This window comes from Eretmochelys imbricata, chromosome 4 (genome assembly GCF_965152235.1).
Source record: "Eretmochelys imbricata isolate rEreImb1 chromosome 4, rEreImb1.hap1, whole genome shotgun sequence".
Lineage (NCBI taxonomy): Eukaryota > Metazoa > Chordata > Testudines > Cheloniidae > Eretmochelys > Eretmochelys imbricata.
This window is the reverse complement of record NC_135575.1, coordinates 119992732-120019643: the sequence shown is the minus strand read 5'-3', so window position 1 is coordinate 120019643 and position 26912 is coordinate 119992732. Positions and strand designations below refer to the sequence as shown.

Sequence of the window (26912 nt, the reverse complement as noted above, 5' to 3'; positions counted from 1 at the left end):
CACGTGGAAGCAGCCTCCCGGAGCTCTTTCCTGAATGGTTCCTTTTTCCACAGAAGCATAAAAGGAGACACAGCTGTTCTTTTTTTGGTGCATCTGTAGCTTCATCAACAAGGACAGAAAAATACTTGGTGTGTCGTCTTTTACCACTGGCACTTAGGTTGAGTCTACACAGGAAAAGCTGTGCACAGGTTAGCTGTGAGGTAGCTTGAATCCAGCTAGCCCAGGTAGTGATAGCAGTGAAGGCAGTACAGCCAGGCTTCAGGCCGGGTAGTGCAAGTCTGGCATGGACTTTTGGTGCATGCTTGGCTGACTTGTCCATTCTGAAGCCTGTGCTATGCTCTCTTCACTTCTGTTGTTACCCATGCTAGCTGGATTCAAGTTGAACAGACAAGCCCATGCACAGCTTTTGCTGTGTAGACAGGTCTTTAAATCTGATGATAATAGAGGCTGGTGGCACCTTGTCTGCATCAGGACTCCCAGCTACATGGTGGTAGCTCCGGTGGGAACTTCTTCTACAGTCCCTTCCTATGGACATAGCCAGCTCTAGCACTGGGTGAATTTCCTAGTGCAGACAAGGCCATTGTCAGACTTAGTATCTGTGCATCAGTTTATTCTTCTGGAAAGTAGGATCGTATTACCTACATCAAGAGTCACCTCAACCCATCCTCTGTGAGGCTGTCAGATTTTAATTTGTGTGCACTCTTCCATTTGCTCTGGTAATGGGGGAGGGGTAAATAGTCTGAGAGCTGAACTTCTGTTCTGTATGCAGTGATGCGAGTAAGTTTTATTTAAGTCTTCATGTTTCCTATTTTGATTTATTCTTACAATTTAGATCCTCAATACATTAGCCTCCACTCCAAATCTAACCACTCAGCCCTGACCAAACTGTCATTTGCCGAGGGGGAATCAATGATTACATATGAGGAAATCACATACCACAAGGGTGCTGCAAGTAGGGGTGCTGAGGGTGCAGCAGCACCCTTTGACTTGAAGTGGTTTCCATCATATACAGGGTTTGCAGTTTTATTCAATGGCTTTTAGCACCCCCACTATACTAATTAATCCAATGCCACTGCATACCAGTAAATCATTTTCTAAGTCACTAAAACACAGATCTCTATTTTAACTTCAGTTCACTGACTTTCATAATCTCATTTTTGTAGTTAATATTTTTATTGTACACTGAAACTGTGGATTACATTTGTAACCACACAGATCACTTTAAGTCACATTTGACAAATGGCGTTATACAAAAGACATTTTACAGAAGTATAGACATCTTTGCCAGGAACTAGGTATTTACTGTAAATCTCAAATGAGACCACAGAACAATGGCGTACTGGTTAGAATGTATTTAAAAATGAACCTTTGTTTTTAATTAATTTTAGTTCATCTTAGTTTATCTCCTTTTAACTCATGTTTACAGATTAATATAATACTTTGTAATTTTACGTTTACTTCATGTTTAAATATTTTATTTACTATTTAATATTTAAATATTGCTTTCCCATAGCTGCTTGTCCTCTCACTCCAGGTTAAATGTGATCAATTAACAAGGAAGATTTTTAAATTCCCTGCCCTTGCTTAACCCTGAAAGGCAAATTGGGTTCTTTTTGTTTCTTTCATCTTGATCAATAGTGCATTGAATAATTCTGTTGATGTATGAGGCCGGACAGAATACAGCTTGCTTTTCGTGACTGATATTGGTTTCTGCACCACTGAGAGTAAAAACATGTTTGTATCCATAAAATAAACAGATTTGATGTGAAACAGAGAAAGTATGTATTGAATTGTGGTGATTTTTTTTACAGAGCTGCTTTTCTGACCACAACTGGACTTTAAAGAAAATCCCACGTTTATTTTGGGCAGGCTGGACATACAAGATATATCAATGAACAATCTTCTTATCCATCATCTAAGTCATTAGCTAGGAGAGTGTGCGGTCTTGAGAATAGAGTAGCAGAATGGGGATCAGGGTTGAGATACATTTCTGGCTCTAATACTAACGTGTTCGGACGTCTTGTGTCAAGTCACTTAAGGGACACTGGTTAGGTTTAAAATGTTGATGTTTCTGCCCCACAGATCTCAAATCTAATCTTTATAATTCCATATGGCAGGCAGGCAAGTATTATTCTGGTACAAATTTCCTTAATGTAGACAGGGCTTAAGACTGTCAAAAGAGTTTCCTACAAAGCCAGTCCATAACATACACATCTTGGAGGTTTTTATACTTACGTGGAAGCTACTATCAGTGCTAGGGCCAAGGCATAAGAACGCAGACCCCAGGTCCAGTGCACTATTCACTACTCACTGCCACTTCTGATAATCTTATGAGTTTTGAGTACAGAAATCAGAATTTGTACTTTAGTGTAAAGCACATCTCCAGTTTGAGACAGATTAAACTGTATTAGAAATGCATTTTGTAAAGAAGGTCCTGGGTTTATAGTCATTCTTCTTTTGTGTTAACTGTAGGTTGTTACAGATAAACTGCGGATTCAAAAAAAGAGAGACTGCTTTGGTATGACAGGTATGTATTCATTTTAACTGCCCTTCCAATTGTTCTAAACCTCGAAGTGCTGGAGAATCCTGGGAGCCCAGATGCTTTTAAAAAGTTTGTTCTATAATAACATTTGCCATATCATAAAACACGATGCACCTCTGTTTCTTAGTCGCTATAGCTATGTCTGCACTTCACGGTAATCCAGGGCCTGTAAGATCCAGGCTTGTGGACTTAGTCATTCCAAGCCCATGCTGAAGCATCCACGCTGCATTTTAAACCAGGGCTTACGGTTCCTGGACCTAGGTCTCACAACTGTGCTTATGTGTCCACACTGCACTAGGCAGACCTGACTTGGGTCTGCGGTTTGAGCTGCATTCACACTGCAAACTGACAGGGCTTGGACCTGAGTCACAACAGGACTTGGGGTCTGACCCACCCAACCAGCAGGGTCTAGAACCCAGGTCCTGAGTGCTTGCTGATCTGAGTCAGACTGATTTGTGTATGGATAGAAGGGGGGCTTGAGCTCAAAGCTGAGTCAGAGATTGGTCTTAGGATATGTATATACTGCAATAAAAGGCCTGTGGCTGGCCCTAGTCAGCTGACTCAGGCATGTGGGGCTCAGCCTGTGGGGCTATAAAACTGCAGTATTGGTGTTCGGGCTCAGGCTGGTGCTTGGGCTCTGAGACCCCACAAGGGGGAATATCTCAGAGTCTGGGCTGGAGTCTGAGTCCAAACACCGGGCTGGAGTCTGAGTCCAACACTGACATTTTATAGCCCCACAGCCTGAGCCTGGTGAGCCCAAGTCAGCTGACCTGGGCACTGTGACTCGTTGCCTTGGGTTTTGTATTGCAGTGTAGACATAACTGGAATTTCACAGATTTCCTCCAGATATATAGTGTCTGAAAAATATTTTAATGGAAGCTTCATTTGCTTCAGACAATTTCCGCTGTAATAAAATGAGCTTACAGTTTCAATCTCTGTGCTCTCCTGAAGTCTGACAGATGCTGTGTGCCCCAGTCGGGTGCCAAGCTGTGGTCAGGAGATCAGTAGTGGTTCTGGGGTCGAGCTGGGTGAGGATATCAGTGAGTCAGGGTCAGCCACTGGGTTACAGACAACAGGCAAATAGTAGAGTCAAGGACAAACCAAGGTCAGAAGCAGATTCTAGGGTCCACAGCCAGGCAAGGTCTGGAGAGGAAGCTGGCTGGCAGTCTGTGTCATTGCTCCACACAGTGGCTTCCTGATTTATATATCAGCATAATACAATCAGTGGGCTGTGGAGGGGCTGCCACTCAAGCCCTGCTGGGTGATTCTTTCTGTAGTGCCTGTCCTCATAGGGTCCTCCAGTGGAAACTCTGTCTTTGCCTCTTCTAGGTGATTCCTGAGTTTCTCCTGAACGAGATGGATCTGTTGGATTCACTTGGTGGCTGGTGGTAGCACCAGGGAGGCTGGCGGTAGTGCTGGGTAAAAACAGGGCTGGAACCCATAATTAGCAAAGAAGAGGCTCCAACCTGTGGAGTGTAACACTGACAGACACTGGTTGGCAGTGAGCGGGATTGAACCTGGGACTTCTGAAGTTTAGTGCATGAGTCTCTATTGCATGAGCTAAAAACCACATGGCTCTTAGCTAAGGCTGTATCAGACTCATTAATCTTTAGATAGTCTAAGTGCTGCTAGAGGGGGATAGAGCGCCACATCAAGCAGGCATGGCTTACATATTTCTCCTAGCTGAGGAAGCGCGTGCCAAGCTTCAGCAACTTCCCAGTTGATATCCCGGATGAGCCCTCGCTCGTAACGCCGATAGAGCCCAGTCGTTGGGATCAAATCTAGGACCTTGGAAGCTTAGAGTATGAGCCGCTACTACATGAGCTAAAAGCCACATGGCTCTTAGCTAAGGCTGTAGCAGACTCAATCTCTAGATGATCTAGGTGCTGCTAGAGAGGGACAGAATGCCACATCAGGCAGGCGTGGCTTACAGTTATCTTAGTGACAACTTACAAAATGCCTCAAGTACTGTTCCAATACTTGGTTCACCCTTTCAGTTCATCCATCTGTTTGTGGTGGTAGATGGTGGAGGTGGAGATGCGGACATTGAGTAATCTGAACGCCGGAAGCGGGAGGTAAACGTGGGCCTTGTCTGAAACTGTGTGGTCTGGAAGTCCATGGAGATGGACCGGGAGTTGGGCTGTGGTCTCGACACAGGTGGTTGCAGGAGATAAGCCATTTTAGTCAGATGGTCTGTGGATGTTAAGAATATTGTGTGATCATCAGACGCTGGGAGTTCCACAAGTCTCGGCTGATGGTGGACAAAGGCCTAGCTGGGGTCTCCAGGTGTACTAAGGTGCTGAGAGGTCTGGTCCAGGACATCTTGGTACATTCACAGCACTCATAGGAGTCTATGTAAGGTTGGGCTTTGGCCAGCATGCAGGGCCACCATAAAAAAGGGAAACCATGCAGGAGGTGTAGGGCAGCCAAAGTGACCCACCAATGGATCACCGTGGCACAGCCGTAGCATCTCCTGTCAAGGCACCCCAGGGGAACATTTATGAGTTCATGAAAATATGTCATCCCATCCCGCATGGAACTGTGAATCTTAGCTCCTAATAGCATAGACTGTATTATTTGGGCAAGTGAATCTTCTTTTGAGGCAGATTGGATAAGGGAGAGCCCATCTTGCTGAATTGTGGAGGAACAGGGTCTCAGAAGTGGGTCCTCCTTTTCCCAGTAGTGTTCCCCTTTTCGTGATAGTCAGTTTTCACGATTATCAGATAGATAGTGTCAGTTTTCCCATTTCAATTTCCTGGGTGGCAGGTAGTTGTAAACTTGAATCAAAAGAAGAACAGGTCTCAGCTTAGTTGCCTCTGGTTCAAAGCTCAGGTCTTGTGGAGGTAATGGAGGTTCTTATGGGCAGTAAATACCTGTACTGCATGCTGAGCTCCCTCCAGGTGGTGATGCTATTCTTCTAATGCAGTTTTGATTGGGAGCAGCTTCTTGCCCATATTTCATAGTTCATCTCTGCGGGGATGATTTTTTTGAGAGTAGAATGCACAGGTATGAAGAAGTGACTGGGGTCTGAGTCACTGAGAGAGTCCCACCCTGAGGGCCACGTTGGATGCATCTGTTTCCACTATAAATGAGTGAGTTGGGTCAGGGTGTGCCAGAATCGGGGCAGTGGTGAAGGCAGTCCTGAGCTGGCTGAAAGCAAGCTGGGCTTCAGGCAGTCAAGTGAATCAAATGGCTTTATGAAGGAGGCAAGTCGGGGGGGCTGTTTGTTCACAGTCCTTGGCGATGAATCGCCTATTCAAATTTGCAAAGCCTAGGAAGCACTGAAGTTCTCAGTGGGTCTGCGGTGCTGTCCAGTTATGGATGACTTCCACCTTCTGCATATCTATCTGAATGCCCCATGTAACCTAAATATTCAGTGGTGGTCTGGTTGAAGGTGCACTTCTCTAGTTTGGCGTAGAAACTAAGCTTTCATAGTCTCTCCAGGACAGACTGACATTATGGCAGTACTGCTCAGGGCTTCTCAGAAAACACCAATATATCATCAAGGTAGATGACTATGTAGTGATCCAGGATGTCCCTGAACATTGTTTATGAAGTGTTGAAATGTTGTGAGGGCATTGGTTAAGCCAAACAGCATTACTAAATATTCAGAGTGCCCATATCAGGTCTGAAAAGTTGTCTTCCATTCACCCCCCAGGCCTTATCCATGCTAATTGTGTGCCCCTGAAAGATCAAGTTTAGTGAAAAGGTCCTGGCAGTCCGGCAATTCCGGGATGAGGTGCAGGGGGTACCGATTTGAATAGTCACCTGAGTCAATGCATGATGATCTATGCAGAGGCATAGTGGCCCATCCTTTTTTCACACAAAGAGGGCTAGTGCCCCTCCTATGGAAGTGGATCTGTGAATGAAGCCCATTGTGAGATTGTCCTGCTATACACGTGTCATGCATCCAGCTCTGGTTTAGACATAGTGTCTATCCATCCACAGGGCACCTTGTCCTGGGTTATAGGTCTATTGGACAGGTGTAGTCCCTGTGTGGGGATAATGAATCTGCATTTTTGTTTTCAAACACATCCAGGTAGTCTCAGTACTTGTCGAGGAGGCTGAGCTTCTGGTCTGGGGCTGCTCTCTTCTGGTTACCCCCCACAGTCCAGGGTCTTGCTTCTTAGGGTCTTATCCAATCCTGGGACCCTGGATGCGACCACTTGGGGTTGGTCGATTTGTTGGAGGCAAGCTATCTGGCAATATTCGGAAGAGACGCTAATGCTCCTCCGCCACCAGGAGATCCATGGGGAATGTAGCTCCAACCAAGGAATGCCAAGAATTATTGGAAAGAATGGAGAGCAGATCACATCAAAACATACTATTTCCTGATGCCCTTCCATTTCGGCCTCTAAGGGGACTGTCTCTTAGGTCACCAGTCCTAATGATAGGGATAACCCATCAATTGCGTCCACCAGATCCGGTGTGGGTTTTGGCAGGAGAGGGATCTGGAGGGTTTGGGCTGTCTTGACATGTATAAAGTCAGCAGCAGCCCTGGAGTCTGTCATCGCTAGTTGCAGGGGAGTCTCCTGTGCTCGCTCCAAGACCCGCAACTGCAGTGGCAATTGGAAATGCGGAGAGAGCCCATGGTTCCTGAGTTGGGTTCTACAGAGCATGGAAGTCCGGTGATGCCCGGGTTGTACCCCCACTACTGGGCCTGGGCTGGTCTATTTCCCTGAGCTCTTTCAAGCTAGACAGGAGGAAAGGGTGTGTCCTGGCTCCCCACAGTGAAAACAGGTTCAGCTACTGTGAACATTCCTTCTCCTCCAGGGTCAGGCATGACCAGGGTGACCCAGGTTGACTTGCACGGATTCAGGACTTGGTTCTACAGGTTTGGTGTAGAGGGGGAGCATAGCAGTAGTAACATAAGTTTTTGCTGAAAAGCATCCTATTTTTTTCTGTTTTGTCCTACCTCCTACCCTCTGGTTTATTCTCACCGCGTCTTTGACTTTGAAACAAGAAAAGCTAATGGCAACACTGGAAATTGAAGTGCAGTAAATTACTACCTTTGTCTGTTCATTGGTGTGTGTAATTGAAGGGACTTTAAATTCGTTCTTGTGAGGGCTGCTTTTGAGGACACAGAATAACTCCAAGGGGGGAAAAAACAAATATAGTAAACAAATGCATTTTTGAAAAACAAAAATAAGACCAGGTAACTGAAAGGTTTGTTGATGTTAGGACTCATTAGGAAAAACAGATTTCAAATTTCTTTACAGATTCAAAATATTCAGCTTTGGGGGAAGGGCTAACCATTAGAATTACTGTATTTTTTATTAAAAATGCACATTTTTTTTATTGGTAACTGAGCATCAGCACTGAGCTTGGCACTTTACACCTAAGACCTGGCCCATGCCCTGAGGATCTTACAATCTGCTGTAATTCTGACACTGACAACACCAGTATGGTTTGTATGAGTTCGGATGTGGTGCAGAAGTTTATGAATGTCAAAGAGTGGACTTCCAGGGTTCTGCACCCACTGCTTGCCAGACTATAGCTGAACCTCTTAAATTCCAGATTACTGCGTTTGTTTTTGTGACTAATAGCTGCCTCCATTTCAGCTTTCTCTTAAAAAGAATGTGTGACCCACTTTACTTCATGTGTGTCATTCATGGATTTGTGCTGGAAATGGCCCAACTTGATTATCATACACATTGTAAGGAGAGTGATCACTTTAGATAAGGTATTATCAGCAGGAGACTGGGGTGGGAGGAGGTATTGTTTCATGGTCTCTGTGTGTATAATGTCTTCTGCAGTTTCCACAGTATGCATCCGATGAAGTGAGCTGTAGCTCATGAAAGCTTATGCTCAAATAAATTGGTTAGTCTCTAAGGTGCCACAAGTACTCCTTTTCTTTATTCATCCTCTTATAATGGCTGGTCCTTAGAGGATAAAGTCTACTACACATGACAGCTACAGAAGTCAATCCTCTTAACACTGGAGTTCCAAGATTCGGTCCCTAATGATGACCAGTAATTGAGGTTATTGCAAATGCAGGATCCACCTCTTTGCACATAGCCATTTGTAGTCTCTTCCATTTTGGTAATCTAACAGATTCCTCTCTTACATATCTATCCCCTGGACTCATAGGAAAGGGAGCAGAGAATATAGTCTGTACTTGGACAGCAAAGATTTTTCTTAATAATTCATGTATCTGACACCTAGGTAATATGATATTGTGCATAATATGAATATATGGGATTTAGTGAATCCAACTGTAATCTCGATGGCAAAATATTCAGTCCCCTTTCACCTGTTGCAATGACTTTATTGTTTTAGTTTTCTAATATTTTTATTTTGCAGTTCAATATAAAGTGCTTCCTGAGCACAATAGGGTTCCAACCTTTGCAACTGATAACAAGTTTTGACTTCTGCATATGAAGTCAACGGGTTGCTTCATAGGTATAGAAGTCCATCTGTGTACTGTCATTTCAGGGTTGGAGTCTATATTGGCATCTCATTTATTATGGTAATCATAATTGTTTAGTTAAATCCTGCTCACCAGGGCTTTGATTTAAGTCACCAAATTCACTTCTAAGGGCTTAGTCCTGAAAGGTGCGAGGAGGTGTGAGGTGCAAACAGAACCTTACAAAAAGTAGTAAATACTACATGGGATTGGGCCATAATTCAACATAACTAATCCCAACAAAATACAACAGAAAAATATCCTTTATAATATGCAGAAAATATGCTGTTTGTTTCACATTTCTTTGGTTGAAATTTTTTACACACATTTATTTTTTTGTTGAAAAAACCACATTATTGAAATGAAACTTTTAATAAAAAGTTGTGGACATTATGAAAACCTACTTCTCACAAAATTTTCCAGAATATTTTTACTGCACTATTTTAATTGAAATTCATATGGAAATTTTTTTCAAAATTATCAAAAGTTTTACTAAAACAATGGGTTTTCAGTAAGCACACATGTTTTTTGTTTAAATGAAAGATTTCAGACATGAGTTTGATTTAAAAAAAATTCAGTAAAAAATAGTGAGAACATTTCACAAAAGATGGGACACATCCATTGCGAACCCCGCAAACAAACAATTTAGAAATTTTTAATTTAAATTGTCTTCCAATTTATTGATCAGCTCCAGTTTGATTAAACTAAGTTTTAGCATGAGCATCCATTCGTAGTAATACTGGACCTTATCCCTATCTGGAAGATGTTTAGATAGTAAAGTGATGAGTGTGATATAAGAACTTGTGTTGAATAGACTAATGCTATTAAATTATTTTGGTTTATATTTTCAGAGGTATTCATCATGGGCAAATCTTTTTTCAGCATGTTCTAAGATAATATTGGCATTACTGTTTTACAGAATTGGGGCCCTTGATTTGATTGCGTTACAATTTAACGAAAACTCATTTGAGAACAAAGCACCAATTAGAAACCTTTTAATACAGTCTGAATGTTTAATGGTTTACTAGCAGACAGTCTTTGAAGCACAAGTCTTTTTATATTTAGGTAGCTCATGTTTATAAAGCTCTTCAATTATTCATGCTTTTCTGAAATCTTACTGTGGGCTGAAATCATTAATAGTTGGTTTAAGCCTGAAACCTGTTAATTGAGATATAATTTGCTTTAAATCTGAATGACAAAATTCTGCTTTTGGAGATACAGTACACATACAAAACCTTTTCTCTGGGCTCCCAGTGAGAGTTGTGTGCACATATCTGAGGGCAGAATTTTGTCTGAAGTTTATTATGAATTGTATAGTTTTATTATTTCAGAACGTGACTCTAGTTTCAATGTTGTACACACTTCCCACTGAGAACAGAACCTACTAATTAAGGTTGTTTCCTTTGGTGTGAGAGGGAGTAAGGTCCAGCAGTTATGGCAATAACTAGACCGGAAATAAGGAAACCTAGTTCTGTTCTTGTGTTTGCTACTGACCTGCTGCCTGATCTTGGGCAAGTCACTTCACTTCTCTGTTCCTTGGTTTTCTTCTTGCCCTGTGCCTGCCTTGTCATGTTCCTTCAGGAAGGGATTGTCTCATACTGCATTTGCCTAGCAAAATAGGGCCCTGTCAAGGTTCCTTCCCCACTCTGAACTCTAGGGTACAGGTGTGGGGACCTGCATGAAAACCTCCTAAGCTTACTTTTACCAGCTTAGGTTAAAACTTCCCCAAGGTACAAACTATTTTACCTTTTGTCCTTGTACTTTATCGCTGCCACCACCAAACGCCTAACAGGTATATAACTGGGAAAAAGCCCGCTTGGAAACGTCTTTTCCCCCAAAATCCTCCTAAACCCTACACCCCCTTTCCTGGGGAAGGTTTGATAAAAAATCCTCAACAATTTGCATAGGTGAACACAGACCCAAACCCTTGGATCTTAAGAACAATGAAAAAGCAATCAGGTTCTTAAAAGAAGAATTTTAATAGAAGAAAAAGTAAAAAGAATCACCTCTGTAAAATCAGGATGGTAAATGCCTTACAGGGTAATCCGATTCAAAACATAGAGAATCCCTCTAGGCAAAACCTTAAATTATAAAACAGGAATCTGCATCCCATTCAGCACAGCTTATTTTCTCAGCCATTTAAAGAAAACAGAATCAAACGCATCTCTAGCTAGATTATTTACTAAGTTCTAAGACTCCATTCCTGTTCTGTCCCCGGCAAAAGCATCACACAGACAGAGAGCCTTTGTTTCTCCTCCACTCCAGCTTTTGAAAGTATCTTATCTCCTCATTGGTCATTTTGGTCAGGTGCCAGCGAGGTTATCCTAGCTTCTTAACCCCTTACAGGTGAAAGGGTTTTTCCTCTGCCCAGGAGGGATTTTAAAGGTGTTTACCCTTCCCTTTAAATTTATGACAGGCCCCAATCACAGAAATGAAGGGCTAGAAGGGACCTCATGAGGTCATCTAGTCCATCCCCCTGTGCTGAGGCAGGGCCAAGTAAACGTAGACCATCCCTAACAGGTATTTATCTAACCTCTTCTTAAAATGGTTGGATTCTCTTTGCTACTGCTAGGCACAGTGGCAAGTTTTTGCCACATGGGATCTAGAGTTCGTGAGACAGATGCTTTAGTTCTAACATAGAGTATTACTTTCACTTTCAGCTGTAGAATTACTGGGACCAGAATTAAAGGGAACAAATGAAGACTATGATCTGCTTTTGACTTCTGCAGCACCAGATATTTACGGGATCCATTCACTGTTTGCCTTGATCCCCTCATGGACAAAGAAGATTTTGTTCAAACGAGAGTCTACCATTAACCAGCAGCTGGTCAGTAAGAGGTGGCTGATGTTTAATATCTGAAAGGGTTGTAGAGAAGTAAGATCGGCAGTAGTCTATCACTGGGAATTTACTACCTAATTAGTATATAGTTTCTAATTGTGTCTCATATAATTATGTTCACCTTCAGTACCTTCAGCAGTAACATCTTGTAAATGCATGAATTTCTTATAACTGAGGTGACAGGTACAGTCAGGTGTATGTCATATAAATTCTAACTCTCTCTAAGTAATAAAATGAATTTGTACCATTTGATAAATTTGTTTCTTTGTGCATTTTGTCATGGAAGTCTGGTCACAGAATAATAAACATATGTCACTTAGGCTAATAAGTATGTGTGGGAGTAGATAGTTTAAACAAATTTGTATAAACAGATAAAAGAAGATTCATTGATGGTTGGCAGAGCTCTTAAATGCCAAGGTTGTGAACCGGTTTAACTTTTTCCTCTTTCTCCATTACATTACACAACTTGTGTTGTAGTTTTGTATTGAGATTGGTCCATATATAAGATTTTTGTTTTTTCCCTCCCCAGCTGGAAGATGTGCCAAGAATTTCAGTGTCTTCTGGGTATGGGATAACTCTTCAGAAATGTGCAGTGGTAAGTTTTGAGATACTGCTTTGTCTTATTTGAGGAAGTAGTAAGATCCAAATCTTCTGTGAATATTTTTTGTCCAGTTATATAAATAAGAACCCTAATATAACCCAAAGCCAGTACACACAAACAAATACTTTTACATTGTATAATAAAGGGAGTAAGTTGTTATACAGTAAATGTAATCTAATACTTCAACATTATCTGTGAGTAATGAGCTTTGAAACAATAGTCAGCAGCATTTACTAACTTTGTACAGAGTGCAGAACATGACTGAGCTGTCTAGTCTTTATATTATTGATGAGTTGATATTGCCAGTGGTATCTTAAATATAGTAACTTATGCCATGGGTTCATGCTCCCTAAAGGCTACAGTATCAGAATTAGCAGGGTGAGAACCACTATTAGAAATATCATTAGTTCTGGAGACTCTAGGAGCCCATGAGGAACGATAGCAGTAACCACAACAGCATCTGCAAATGATCAATCTCCCCTTTATTAAAAACCTTACTATACATATAATCAATGCCGCAGCTATAGATACATAAGTGAAGATGGCAAAATATCATAAAATGTCCAACATCAATGTTTTCATACAGGTTGAACCTCTCTAGTCCAGCACTCTCAGGTCCAGCAACATCTGTGTTTCGTCATGATTTTATTTTATGTTTTTTATGCTTTATCTATTTATTTCCTTGTGCCATACAATAAAATTGTGTAACAACACTAACACTTTGTTATGAAGAGAGCCAGTAAGCCTTGGCTAGGCAGTGTTGCAAGCATTGTTCCGTTAATTCGCCTCAACGAGATAAAAATAAAAAGAGACCCACTCGCTACAATATTGACCTCCTGTGGGACGGCAAATTCTCTGGTTTGGCACCGGTCGGGTCCCGAGGGTGCTGGACTAGAGAGGTTCAACCTGTTCTTGCATCCCCAAGGGTATCATCACGATAGTTACCTGTAGAGCAGTAGTTCTCAACCAGGGGACCAGGGCCCCCTGGGGGTTGTGAACAGGTTTCAAGGGGTCCGCCAAAATAAACCAGAGAGCAGGGCCAGTGTTAAACTCACTGGGGCCCAGGGCAGAAGGACCAATTCCGAGCCCCACTGCCCAGGGCTGAAGCAGAAGTCTGAGCAAATTAGCTTTTCAGACCCCTCCCTGCCCCACAGTGCCATGGGGCCCTGGGCAATTGCTCTCCTTGCTACCCCGTACTGTCGACCTGGCTTTTAATCTACTGAGAAATAGTTGTTGTGGCCTAGGAGGGCCATGGAATTTTTATAGCATGTTGGGGGGGCCTCAGAAAGAAAAAGGTTGAGAACCCCTTCTGTAGAGGGTCTTCTGATGGATTCTTCCTCCCTATTCATGCTGAGGAACCCTTTTTATTCTGTGATGAAGTGAGCTGTAGCTCACGAAAGCTTATGCTCAAATAAACTGGTTAGTCTCTAAGGTGCCACAAGTACTCCTTTTCTTTTTACTCATGCCAATAGCCCTTATGCATATGCATTCGGGCTCCAACCCCTTTTCCCTTATCTGGACTTCCACCCCATAAAATTTGGGATCCCTCACTTTTCATAGGCTATCCTCTTAGTTCCCCTTATTTTAATTAGCATTTATATCCATAAATTCCCATGGTAACCTGCCGTCACTGCAGATTTTCCCATGATGTTACAATCAAGCATCTTGCAGAATTGATGGGTACGTAGCGGCATGTTTTTCAGACTTCACCTCTTAGCATATATTTTACAGTAACCTTGTAACTTCACTGATACCTCCTTGGTTACCTGCTCATGCCTATCCTTTAAGGCCTAATGTGTCTAAGATTAAAATCTTACAGGCCTCAGCCTGCTGGCCTTGCATTACAGCCCGACTTTGCTTATAAACCTAATGCACACTCATAAATGCTTGTCAATCTTATACCTCTAGAATACTATCCTACTTATTGCTATACCTATGCCTACAATTTAAATCTGTTCACCACATTTAATTATATATAAATTAACCACAACAATAGATAACACCATTAGATGTTTATATAAGGTGATAAGTCACAGCAGATACTAGTAGGAAATCTAGTGTAAACATAGAGTGAAAGAGACATCTGGCAATATTTGGGGCTTTACAATCTCATTTTCCAATTTTAAAAAAAATATTTTTTCTCTCCTTCTGCTGTTTGAAAAACTCACACAAATGGAGGGAAACTGACAGGGATAACAGTGAAAATGACTATAAATGAAAATAACTGGGAATTGGTCCTGCTTCGAGCAGGGGGTTGGACTAGATGACCTTCTGGGGTCCCTTCCAACCCTGATATTCTATGATTCTGTGATTCTATGACTGCTGTCAGATGCACAAAGGGCCAGATTTTCAAAGATATTTAGGTACCTAAAGATGCAGATAGGCCCCTAGTGGGATTTCAAGAGTGCACCAGCAGTTTAGATGCCTAACTCCCATTGAGGCACTTAACCTGCTTAGGTGGGTTTGAAAAATGGCTATTTTTCCAGTTTGTTTATTTTGGGCCAGATTTTTAAAAATTTAGCCCAAAATAAACTAACTGGAAAAATAGCCATTTTTTCTTTCAGTTTTACTTGTAACATGAGTAGGTTTACAAAAATGTGTTTAACTGCTTGGGGCAATATTTTCAAAAACATTCAGCTCTGGCCCATCTCTACTGATGTCAATGAGACCAGAATCAGACCATTGCTGAGCACTTGGGTGAGTCCCAACCTTGATTTTTAAGAAGATGTTTTTAAAACAAAAGCACTTTTCTTAATGTGCAAACACCTGATTCAAATTCTGATTTCATTGGCTTTGGCTCAGGGCCCAAATGAATAAGATGACCAAATAATGTGAACCTGTATAAATATGAATACGTAACAGTGAACTGTATATAGTAGGCAAGAGGCTGGGTATTGAGGGATTTATAAAGACCTTCTTTCAAGAGCAAGATAAGGGCTCTCCTCTGTAGATATTAATTGAAGCAAGAGCATCCCATTGAGGCCAAATGGGGTCTCCCAGCGAAGTAAGGAAGCACCCAGGAGCAATTGATGACTAGGTACAAAGGGAGAAAACACAGCCTTCATTTTCTGTTCCTGATTTTTATCTACCTAGCTCTGTAATGTCATATATAACCATTAAGACTCCTTTAAACCCTGGGCTAGTTGGTGTAGAATTGACCAAGTATTTTATACAACCCTAAAAAGTAGCTACCCACCTAAAGTAGGTTTCGTTTGACTACTGTCAAGTCTGTATGGCAGGAAGAGTCCATTTTATTTGAAGAAATTTTAAATGTGTTTAGGTGGAATGGGTTAACGGATCCACCTAATTTGGTTTTTCATTTTTACACTGGTCAGATCAGGTTTGAATATTTGTAATTACAGCCAATTCACTCTGCCTATCCCTTGCATGGAGAAAGATAGCGTGTCGTGCTTTACGTCAAGCTTGGATTCAGCCTTTCAAATGACCCAGCGTACAAGCATTGGGAATTTAGCAGCTGGTTTGAAAATACTGACCTGATGAACTGGATCAGATCATATGCACAGAGTGGAAAATAGGAAATGGAGAATACATATGCATTACATTGCAGAGCCTAATTAACTGTAATGTTATTATCAAAATGGCCATAGATCATAATTAGCAAGACTCAGTGTTGATAATTTCAGTTACATGAAGTGGTGTGACAAAACCTCCCACTTCAGAAAGCTTTATAGAGCAGATTCACTACTCCTTTATTATAAGAAGATCTTGGAGAGAGAGAGTTTTGAAACACTTGCATATTTGATTCTGCTACTCATAGTACAATCTAGGCAGTCTCGTTAAAAAGGGCCAAGCCTTGCTGCGCAAGATCAAAGCTAGTCTGCTCCAGATGGTAGGATTATCAGGAAATAATCTTTCAATGCTGCCAGTTGTAAATTAAAAAAAAAAAGTGGTTATATGTGAATTGTCTTCCACCTTTGGATCAAATTAATATTTTATTTCAGTTTGCTTATCTCGCCCTTTTCTTTGAATCCTAATACATCTGAACAGACATTTTCCTCCTAACACCTGGCTGACCATATGGCAGTCTCTACTAATTTAAATGGAAGAGTAAGATCTACTTTGTTCTCCCATCTCAGGAATGTTTTTGAGGCATTTCCTTTGCAAAACCAGCAGGGAAATGACATACATTTACTCATTCAGGGACAGATTCTGCAGTCCCTTCCTCACTTAGATAATGCCACTGAAACCAGCGTGTACAGATGACTCACATGTAATGGGTCTGGCTCCTCCATTTGTACGTGGGGGGTGGGGGGAAAAGGGGCCCAGTTTTATCAGTGTGCCCTTTAAACTGTGTCATTTACCAAATGGTGAGAACATCAATGTTAGTGCTTCACAGTTGCAATAATCTTATACAGGGCCCTGGTAAATCTTTATAAACAGATGCAGGGTATAAATGATTCTTTTCCTTTTTTTTTTTTTTTTTTTGGTGAATGACACCGCTTACTGTCACCTGAATTCCCATGTCTTGCACACCAGATATGTGGGAATCATTCCTTAAGCTCTTCCACCCTTTCCCTAACATTAGATTCTGTCTGTAAGGTCCTGATCCTTCTCTCTTCCCTGATTACTCTCCCCCTCATCCCTTCTGTCCTGACTGTTTCCTCTCCTTTCCACCCTTCACCCATTGTTGCTTCTTCACCCCAGTCTCCTGTGCGCTAGTCCAGGGGCTGATAGCATTTGCTGATTTCCTTTTAGAAACAGAGGACAAAAAACCCTGAAAGCTATAGTTGCTCAAGTGTCTCTATGAGATGCTGCTTCTGCTTCAGGCCGACAGCATCAGGGTCTGCTGTAGGAACAAGAGCTGCAGGTTGCAAGTGAATGTGAGGACCAGCAGTTTAAGGGAGATTGTGGCCTCTGGGCATCTATTCCCTATGATAGCTGCAGCTGTAAGAAGGTCTCCTCAGTGAAGGTGAGGTATAAGGGTTTTCTCTCTCCTTTGTTATCTGTTTGACTGTTTTCTCTAGTGTTTGTCAGTGAAATATCTAAGCTCTCCTATTACTCCCTACTACTCACCTTCAGGTTCTTTCTAATCAGAAGTGAGGAGGGCAGAACTCCAATTTAACTATTATTATAGCATTCAAAAATGTGCAGATGTATCCAAAGACATCATCCCTTTGGCCAGCTGAGGAGAATTGCAATCAGAGGCAAGAGCTGTTGTTGTGAAAGTGGTAAGGAGTTGCTAGGGCCAAACACTGAATGAAGGACTTTATTAGAGTATGGAAAATTGGATTATCCGTTAAACTACTTCCTCTTTTTACTTCACATTAGGGAATTTGCCTAGAATTTTCTCCAGGTTTCCCCCCCCCCCCCCACCCCGATACAGGTGTAAAGAAACAGCACATGTCTGTGTACACAGGAGCCATGCATGAAAGGTGGCTATGGAAGCCTGTTTGTGCCCCTGTCCTCACAGTGGAGACATTTTTTGCAGAGCATGGGAGGAATTAAGCGTGTGGGGCCTGATCCAGTAGGTGTGCTCTGAGCATGCCTACCTCCACACAAAACGGCGAGGGAGCAGGAGGAAGCCTCCTTTGTAAGCTTTAGCCTAATGGTTAGGGAACTCACCCAGGGTGTAGGAGACCTCAGTTCAGTTCCCTTCTCTGCCTGATGAGGAGAAGAGATTGGAACAGGGACTTCTCATCTCTCTGGTCAGGGCCATAACCACTGGACTGTGGGATATTCTGCTGGGAAGTCAGTCTCTCCTGTTTGAAGTTTTATAGAAATAGTATTTATTGGGCCGGATTGAGAGAGATGAGAATGACTCTGTAGTCCACACCCCTCTTGTTTGCAATTCCCATTGGCTATCTTAGGTGGCTCCCCCACTTAGTGTGTGCTGACTTCTGTGGATTCCATTTTGAAGCACCTGTCTCTCCCCATGCATTGAATAGTAGAGAGCAAAGGTGCCTAACAAAGGAGTTGTGGAGTTTTGTGATTTCCAAGGCGCAGATTAGTTAGGTATTATAACAGCTAAATCCCTTTGTGGATCCAGGCCAAGGCCTGCTAAATAGAGATGGAACAGTGTTGTGGAAGGTTTGAATCTATGTAAATATGTGAGAGAAGAAGCTCCGGTTTTAATTATTGCGTGACAGCCGCCTCTTAGCCAATGCTGAGTGATGTAACTGTGGGGTAGACTGGAGGCCACACTTGCAGGTTGGGAGACTCCATCCTGAGAAGCAGTGATACTGAAAAGCAGTGACACTGCAGGTCATGGTGGATAATCAGCTAAACATGAGCTTCCAGTATGATGCTGTGGCCAAAAGGGCTTGGATGTATAAACAGGGGAATACGGAGTAAGAGTTGAGCAGTTATAGTACCTCTTGTGTGACTGCTACTGGAACACTGTGTCCAGTTCTGGGTCTACAATTCAAGATGGTTATTGAATAATTGGAGAGGGTTCAGAGAATAGCCATGAAAATAATTAAAGGATTGGAAAACATGTTTTGTAGTGAAAGACTCAAGGAGCTCAATCTGTTTGGCTTAATAAAGAGAAGGTTAAGGGGCGACTTGACCACAGTCTGTTAGTACCTGCATGGAAAACAGAAATTTGATAATTGGCTCTTCAGACAAGGGTATAACATGATCCAGTGGCTGGAAGTTAAAGCTAGACAAATTTAGACTAGAAATAACAGTAATGGTAATAATCTATAAAAACAAGAAGAATCAGAGTAAGGGAGAGAGCGTAATGATGTGTGTCTCCACAGTAGCAGTCTGCCCTAAACGTCCTCACAAAATGGCTGCTTTGAGCTGTAGCCTAGACTCCTAGAAATTTAAAGGTACAATACACAGAAAGCAAATAATAACAGATACATCCTACATCTACTACAGACCCTGAACACCCTGGATATGGCTGGGAATGCCCCAACATGTGAGCTGAATATGGAAAGGCTCCATGTTTGGGAGGAGGAAGAGTTACGAGGGTCAGAGTCTAGCTGACATGTCCCGGTGACCAACTATAGGCCCCAGAGAGCAAGTACATGGTTTGGACTTCCCAGTAGGTGGTCTGAGCCCAGTAAGGCCAGTGTTTGTTGGAGAGAGCTGGTTGCAAGAAGGAGCAGCCAGAGGAAAAGCAGTCCAGGAATTGTGCCCTGCAGCAGAACAGGGCAGTTCCATATTGTGTCTCTCAGCCCAAGGAATTGAGGCTGACTCTGAGCCCAAAGACTCCATTGTGCCTGTACCCAGCAAGCCTCACCTGTACCAACAACCAGGGCTTGAGATAATCTGGGATCCATTCCACCCTAATGGGAGAGCTGTCTACTCCCCAGCAAGGAAGACCAGCATTTTTCATTGAGCCCCAACTCCACTAAACCCCTAGGGTCTGTGGGGAGACCTTGAACACATATTTTTTTGTGTTATTTTTACTTAATTTACTTAGGGCTATGGTATTGGTTGCTCATTTGATATCCTTGATTTCGTCACATGTGTCCATTCACTTCTTTCAATTTAACTCTATCCCTTTGGAGAATAAAATGTCATTTATACTTAGAAATTGTAATGTCTTAGGCCTGGTCTACACTGGTGGTGGGGGGGATCGATCTAAGTTACGCAACTTCAGCTACGTGAATAACGTAGCTGAAGTCAACGTACTTAGATCTACTCACCGTGGTCACTGAGGTGAGTCGACTGCTGATGCTCCCCCATTGATTCCGCCTGCGCCTCTTGCCCTGGTAGAGTACCGGAGTCGATGGGAGAGCGCTCAGGGGTCGATTTATTGCGTCTAGACTAGACTTGATAAATTGACCCCTGGTGGAATGATCGCTGCCTGCCGATCCAGCGGGTAGTATAGACATACCCTTAGAGGTCATAACTATTGTCCATTAATTTATGCACCTGGCCACCAGTTGGAGGCAGTTAGTGCCAAGGACCCAGGACCCATTGGTAAGACTGAAAGTTTGTCATGGTTATTTTTAGTAAAAGTCACAGACAGGTCACGGGTAATAAACAAAAATTCACAGAGACCATGACGTATCCCTGACTTTACTAAAAATAACCAGGACAAGGCTAAATATGGGAGAGGAATGGAGTTCAATGGGTGGGCAGGGGACTGATAGGCCAAGACCCCCATCAGCATGGGTGGCGTATAGCACCTGGCTCCAGAGATGGCTGCAGCTGTGAGATAGGGGTGTGTGGCCCCAGCTTTAGCCCCCCCCAAGCCCTGGCTGCAGCCAGGATGGGGCGCATGGCCTGGGGAGGCCGCAGGGCAGGGGTGCACAGCCCCTGCTGCAGCTCCTGCCAGGTGGTTGGGATGCGTGACCCCAACTGCCACCCCCGGCAGAAGCCACATGGCTGGGGCGCATGGTCTCAGCTGCAGCATGACCCCTGGCTGCTGCGGGGCTGCAGCACAGCGGGGTGGGCAGCCCCAGCTCTGAAGCTGGCCATCGCCAGGGGGGCGCTTAGCCCTGGGATGCTGCGGGGCAGGACGCACAGCCCCCCCGTTGCAGCTGTGCCACAGGGTTGGGGCGCACGGCCCTGGCTGCAGCCACCGGCAGAAGCCACGGTGCTGGAGCACAGCGGGGGATGCGCAACCACCGCTCTGGAGCTGGCCGCAGCCGCGGGAGATGCACAGTCCTGGGATGCCACGGGGTAGGGGTGCACGGCCCCGGCTGCAGCCCCTGGTGGAAGCTGCGGGCTTGGGGCTTCAGGGTCGAGATTCCAGATATCCAACTTGCAGTTGCAAGCTGTTGCAGCAGGGCAGGGGCACACGGTCCTGCCTCAAACTGCTGGCAGCTGAAGCAGAAGAAGTCATGGAGGTCCAGTAAAGTCCAAGAATCCGCGACCGCCGTGACCTCTGTGACTAAATCGTAGCCTTACCTCTAGGTCCTAAGGTGGGTTAGCAAGCCCCTAAGATGGGAGGAATAAGGGGCTGTATAACCCTTGCAGACTGGGGTGCCCCAGAAGGGGGCTAAATAGGAGATCAAACTGCATCAAGAGAATGAAGTGATATCAAGTGTGAAGTGCATTAAGGGCCCTCTCTTCATGCTGCCAAAGTTGAGTGTTATGAATTTTCCAGAACCTGATTAGGACATTGCATTACAATTCTCCTGTATGAGGTCTCTTTGGGATTTTCAGATTCTTGTTTTCACTCAGTCGTTTCTCTACATGAGCTGTTATCCTGGATTTCAAACTACAGGTTTTTCTATTGCACTGTCGCCAAGCAACAGCTTGACGTGTAGGAGATTAAAATCTCTCTGGGAGTCTGAAATCAAATGGAGTGTGATGTTGTCAGCAGGTCACTCAAAATGCCCTAGAAGAAAAAGCTTTAACACACACATGCATGCACACACTCTGAACTAAGTGGGCCTAGTAATTTGCAGCTAAATACTACCATTTTGCTCCAAAACAAAACTATTGGTATTTCTGGTTTTAGGTGGCTACTCAACATGGTCTCCAAACCGCATATGTAAGACTTCTGATAAATAATACCAACACACCATCTGCATCCAATGTCACAGATCTCATTCTGCTGGACAATATTACTGGCCTCCATGTTCAAGGAACCAGTGGTAATAAGACTACAGATGGGTTCCAGATATATAAGAGAGGATTCCTGAAAGGTAACGAATTATGCAGTGGCTCTGCTTTTCAATATGTGAAGACGATTTTTGTGACAAGAAAATTTCAAATTAGGATATTTAATTGTTTATTCTGGTGATTTAGGTTAAAACAAAAGCACTTTTTAACAGTTAATATATCTTAATTCCAGATATCTTAATTACTCTGCAATTGTAATATTCTTTTAACTCAGAGGTGTGCGTCAGGCCAAATTTGTCTCCAAGCTTGGAGCTGTCTCTAATGTCAGTGGATGCAGAATTGGACCCTTCAGTTGTGTAACACTTAGCCCCTTCAAAACCTGACACAAGTAAAGAACGTTTCTGTATTACTTTAATTCCAATGGAAAGATTTTTTTTTTTTAAACAAAATCCTGGATGATCAATATCAAAGCAAATCTGATATGGATAATTTCTTTATCCAAGCTGAGAGTCATGCAAATGGTAACCAAATAACTTACTGAGTAAAAAGTTAAATTATATGTTTAAAAATTCTCTCTTAAAATAATCTAAGACTCTGATCCTGCCATTGGGTTTGCTTGGGCATGCGTAAAAAGAAAAGGAGTACTTGTGGCACCTTAGAGACTAACCAATTTATTTGAGCATAAGCTTTCATGAGCTACAGCTCACTTCATCGGATGCATACTGTGGATCAATTTATTTGAGCATAAGCTTTCGTGAGCTACAGCTCACTTCATCGGATGCATACTGTGGATCCACAGTATGCATCCGATGAAGTGAGCTGTAGCTCACGAAAGCTTATGCTCAAATAAATTGGTTAGTCTCTAAGGTGCCACAAGTACTCCTTTTCTTTTTGCAAATACAGGCTAACACGGCTGTTACTCTGAAACTTGGGCATGAGTGTTCACCTGCTTGGAAATGACTGTAGAATTTGGACCTAAAGCATTGTCTGAAATATAGATAAGGGAGATTTTTGAAATATATAGGGTTCAACCCACAAACAAGAGCAAGTCTTTATAACCATAAATGAAAGCAAAATACAAGCCCTCTCTAGACTTGGTTTCAACCCCCTACCTAAAAACTGGGTGTGGAGCCCTGCCCTCCTGCAGGAAATCTCCCCTTGCTGATTCCCAGTAGCTGTTCTTATATCCCTTATTTCCATGTGTGAGGGGAAAGGAAGGAAGCTTCTTGCTTCCTGGGGTCATGCTATTGGCCCTGCACCCTCTTGAAGTACATCTTCAGAGGTGTTAAACTATGATTACTTTTTTAAAGTAAATAAGCAATGGCATGATAGCTAAAAACTGAATACTTTCCAAACTTGGAAGTAAAATTAGTCCATGTGGGACTTTAGCATGGTAGGGAGTTAATAACTACATCCCATTTCTGATAATGGAGGCCTGGTTGGTGGCACAGATCATGGGGTATTGGAACTGCTGGCAGTGAGTTACTGGCTTTCAACCCAGAGATTCTTTAGAAAGAATTACCTCCCCGAGAAAAGAAACTTGACTTACATTACTGAATTGGCAACCAAAGCTGGAACAATTGTCACATCTGGCACAGCTTTTATTAAAGCTGGAATTGAATTTTGTTTTCCATGCCAATGGAAGGTGTTTCCATCATTATGAAGAAATCTAAACTAGGATGACATAACAAGAACAAAGCTCATTTGGTTGTAACTCTCATTCATTGATATGTCAGCCCCCAGCTCAGCCTTAAACTGATCTCCAGGCACAAAGATAGTGCCATGACTTACATATGTGTCTGCAGATAGTATGTGTTATACACAGTTAACACAGTTACTTCATTGCTTGGAGGTGTTCTAAGTTAAAATTCCATTTCCACTTCAGTGAAGTCAGTGACAAAACCTTTTGGCTTTAGTACACTGCAGATGTATGCGGTGCAGAGAAGATTCGCCTTCCTCTGAAGCATCAGAGATTGGCCACAGCTGGAGACTGGACCCCAAACAGGGTGGACCAGTGCTGTGAGGTGGTACAGAGAATGCTCTTTCTTAGATGCCCGGTTCGTGTGTCTTGCCCATATAATCAGGGACAAACTGATTACCAGATTTGGGGTCGGGAAGTAATTTTCCCACAGGTAATATTGGCAAGGTTCTTGGTGGGGGTGGGGGTTCGTGTTCCACTGCAGGATGGGGTGCTGGTCACCTGCTAGGATTGACTAGGCATATCTTGCCTAATCAATTCTTTGCCATGTAGGGGCCTCGGGCATTGGTAACACCATCGTCCCTCTTGTTCTCTGCTCTTGGTACACAACAGTTCAGTTTCCTGAGGACTCAAATGCTTTGGTCTAACTAGACTGATTGTGCTTAAAATAAGGGTATCTGTGTGAAGGTTAATGTCCTGTGTTTATATAGGAGGTCAGACAAGATGATCTGATGGTGCCTTCTGGCCTTAAACTCCATGAAAGTATAAAACAGGAGCAAGATCAACCCCAGAATCAACTACAAGCCTGTACAGGAGACCACTCTTACTAGTTAATTCTCATTTCAAGAGGCCATCGCAAAGTATTTCCCCCAAGTTATGAGTTCAGTTCTTCTTCACTTTTATTAAGACCATCTCTATGAAGCAAATGTTTATTGGTGTCTTGAATGCTCACTTAATACAGATTTCATTGCAGTTATGTCACAAAACGTACTGGGCCAGATTTGCTACTGTAAGTACAAAGCAGGGGGTGAACTGTGCATGTGTACACCCTGTAACCGCAGGGACAGCTAAACATGTGTTGGTGGCGGGGGTGTGTGGGGTTGGAGGGAGGAGGGGTTTATCTTATTGGAAAATGGAGGCTGTGGTACTGCTGCTGGCCTTCCCCACAGATTCCACCTAGGGAAGGGCACTCCAAGGTCCATCCAAGTCTCCATTGGAGCCTCACCAGTAGAGGCTTCCTGGAAGAGAGAATGAACTTTCTCCTATCCCCTTCTGCCCTGCTTTTGCCCATGTTGCACACTGTGTTCGGTGGCCCTGCCCCTCATGCCTCTAGTGAAGTGAGGATTGCAAGTGGCTTATGCTGCTGCATCCATGTTTTAAGGGGTCTTTCTGCTGATGCAGACTCTCAGCTTGGATTCTACAAGTGGAACCTAAAATGGTATTGCCATCTGTTATTTATGTTAAGCCTGAGTTTCAGAGGTGCCGAACACCTGCAGCTTCCATTGTCTTCAAGTGGGTGGTCAGCACTTCAGAAAATCAAGCCCATTATTTTCCTATAAAACTCCAAGGATGTGTAACTCTACTGGATTCTATTCAAGCCTTTTGTATTTACCGTTTTAATAAAGAAAATAAAGACATGACTCTGTAATACACTCATCTACATTTAGTTTACACACCGATTTTTCTCTTATAACAGTTGGAGAATACTACTCAATCCACTACATTGCATTTCTTGATGCAAAAGAAACCTGGGATGGCAGAGTCTTGACACTGCCTGCTAAACTGACCTTCAACAGTTCATCACTGGTATTTCATTTTCCATTTTATTTTTTCCTTTACAATTTATGTACACACAGTATGGGAATACTGGAACGTGCTCTTGGCTGCCTAAATGATGAGGTCAGCACGTAGTGATACAAGATTTTAGACACTATTCTTTGAGTGACTGTGGTGAATCCGTAAATACATGAGTACTATACAATAATGATGGGAGTGACTTATAGCACTGGGCCTCTCAAGTTCAATAGATGAAAGAAGCTAGAGCTGTATTATTTGTGTATTAGCCTATAATTTTCTCCCTACATTTGGGATCTCTCTCCATTTTATCTGTGCATTCAGAAAATAGCAAAGTTTCATCCATTTGTTTTATGTGTATGTTATAATGTAACCTGAATGTGTGAATGTTCATGCTTGAACTCCTTGTAGTCTCCTAGGAGTTGGAAGTTGTGCCATATGCTGGTGGAAATGTAATTTCGTTTGACTTTATAATATGGTCTCAGGTTTACCCTATGGCTTTGCTTTCCTAATTGTTGGCATTCTTAATGTACTTGTTTGTTTGTGGCACTTCTTTTACCATGTCTTTGTATATATGTAAACAAATACATATTAAAATCCCTTTTATGTAAAGACTGATTGACCGTCTTAGTAAGAATGATTTATGACAATTCTTTAAATGGCTCTTTTCATTCAGCATTTAATGACTAATTGGAACAGACATAGTTAAAAAGAAGTCAACCATTAATTGATGGGGGGCTAGAAAACAACTTCCCCTATGTACAGGTTTTTGCAGTATTTCCTTTTATGGGGGTTTTGCACCTCTTCCGAAATATCTGGTACTGCCCACTGTCAGAGACTAAATGGACCACTAAACTGATTTGATAGTGCAATTTTTTTATGATCTGAAGATGAGTTGTCTGTGAGCATTTTCCTAAGGGCTAAGGCCATGCATGAAAGGAGTGAGGTATTATGACGCATTATATCACAGCATCCAGAAAATCACTGATTCACAAAGCCTCAGTTGGATGCCCAGACTCTTAATACAAGAATAGGGAGACACAAATGCCTTAGACAGTGATCCACAAACACCAGTATGCTAGGCAGGGAGCCACCTAAGCTAGGCAATGGGAGATGCTGACCAGGTGTGTGTGCACTAAGCTTCACCCCTCTCACAGAGTTAGGCACCTAAGTCTGGGCTGCAGAGAGGTGCCTATCTCTACCAGCAATTCTCAGCTGTGAACCGTTTCCTGTATTTAGGTACCTACGCTGTTTTAGCAAGAAGCTGGAGGTGGAGGTGGGGGTTGGGGAGGGAGGACCTCCTGCATAACTTTTAGCCCAGTGGTTAGCATTCTCACCTGAGATATGGGAGACCCCCAGTTCAAGGCTCCTTCTCCATCTGAGGGAGAGAAGGGATTTGAACAGGATTTCACCACCTCTCAGATGAGTTATGAGGGAGGGCTGCCTCTTCCCCGACCCAAACCCACTCCACTGTTTTTTTGTAAACTCATCTGAGGGACCTGATCTGGTAGGTGTGCTTAGACAGTGCTTACTGGATTGGGTCCC

The 26912-nt window shown here is 42.9% G+C and overlaps 1 protein-coding gene across 1 annotated transcript in view; it reads left to right on the top strand.

Moving 5' to 3' along the window:
• The window catches only part of EVC2 (EvC ciliary complex subunit 2), a 160730-nt gene that overhangs the window by 2703 nt on the left and 131115 nt on the right, over window positions 1-26912 (top strand). The window contains exons 2-6 of the mRNA XM_077814642.1: window positions 2473-2527; window positions 11609-11775; window positions 12317-12382; window positions 21771-21957; window positions 25270-25379. Of these exons, the coding sequence (XP_077670768.1) occupies window positions 2473-2527; window positions 11609-11775; window positions 12317-12382; window positions 21771-21957; window positions 25270-25379 (585 nt within the window). The remainder of the gene's footprint in view (window positions 1-2472; window positions 2528-11608; window positions 11776-12316; window positions 12383-21770; window positions 21958-25269; window positions 25380-26912) is intronic.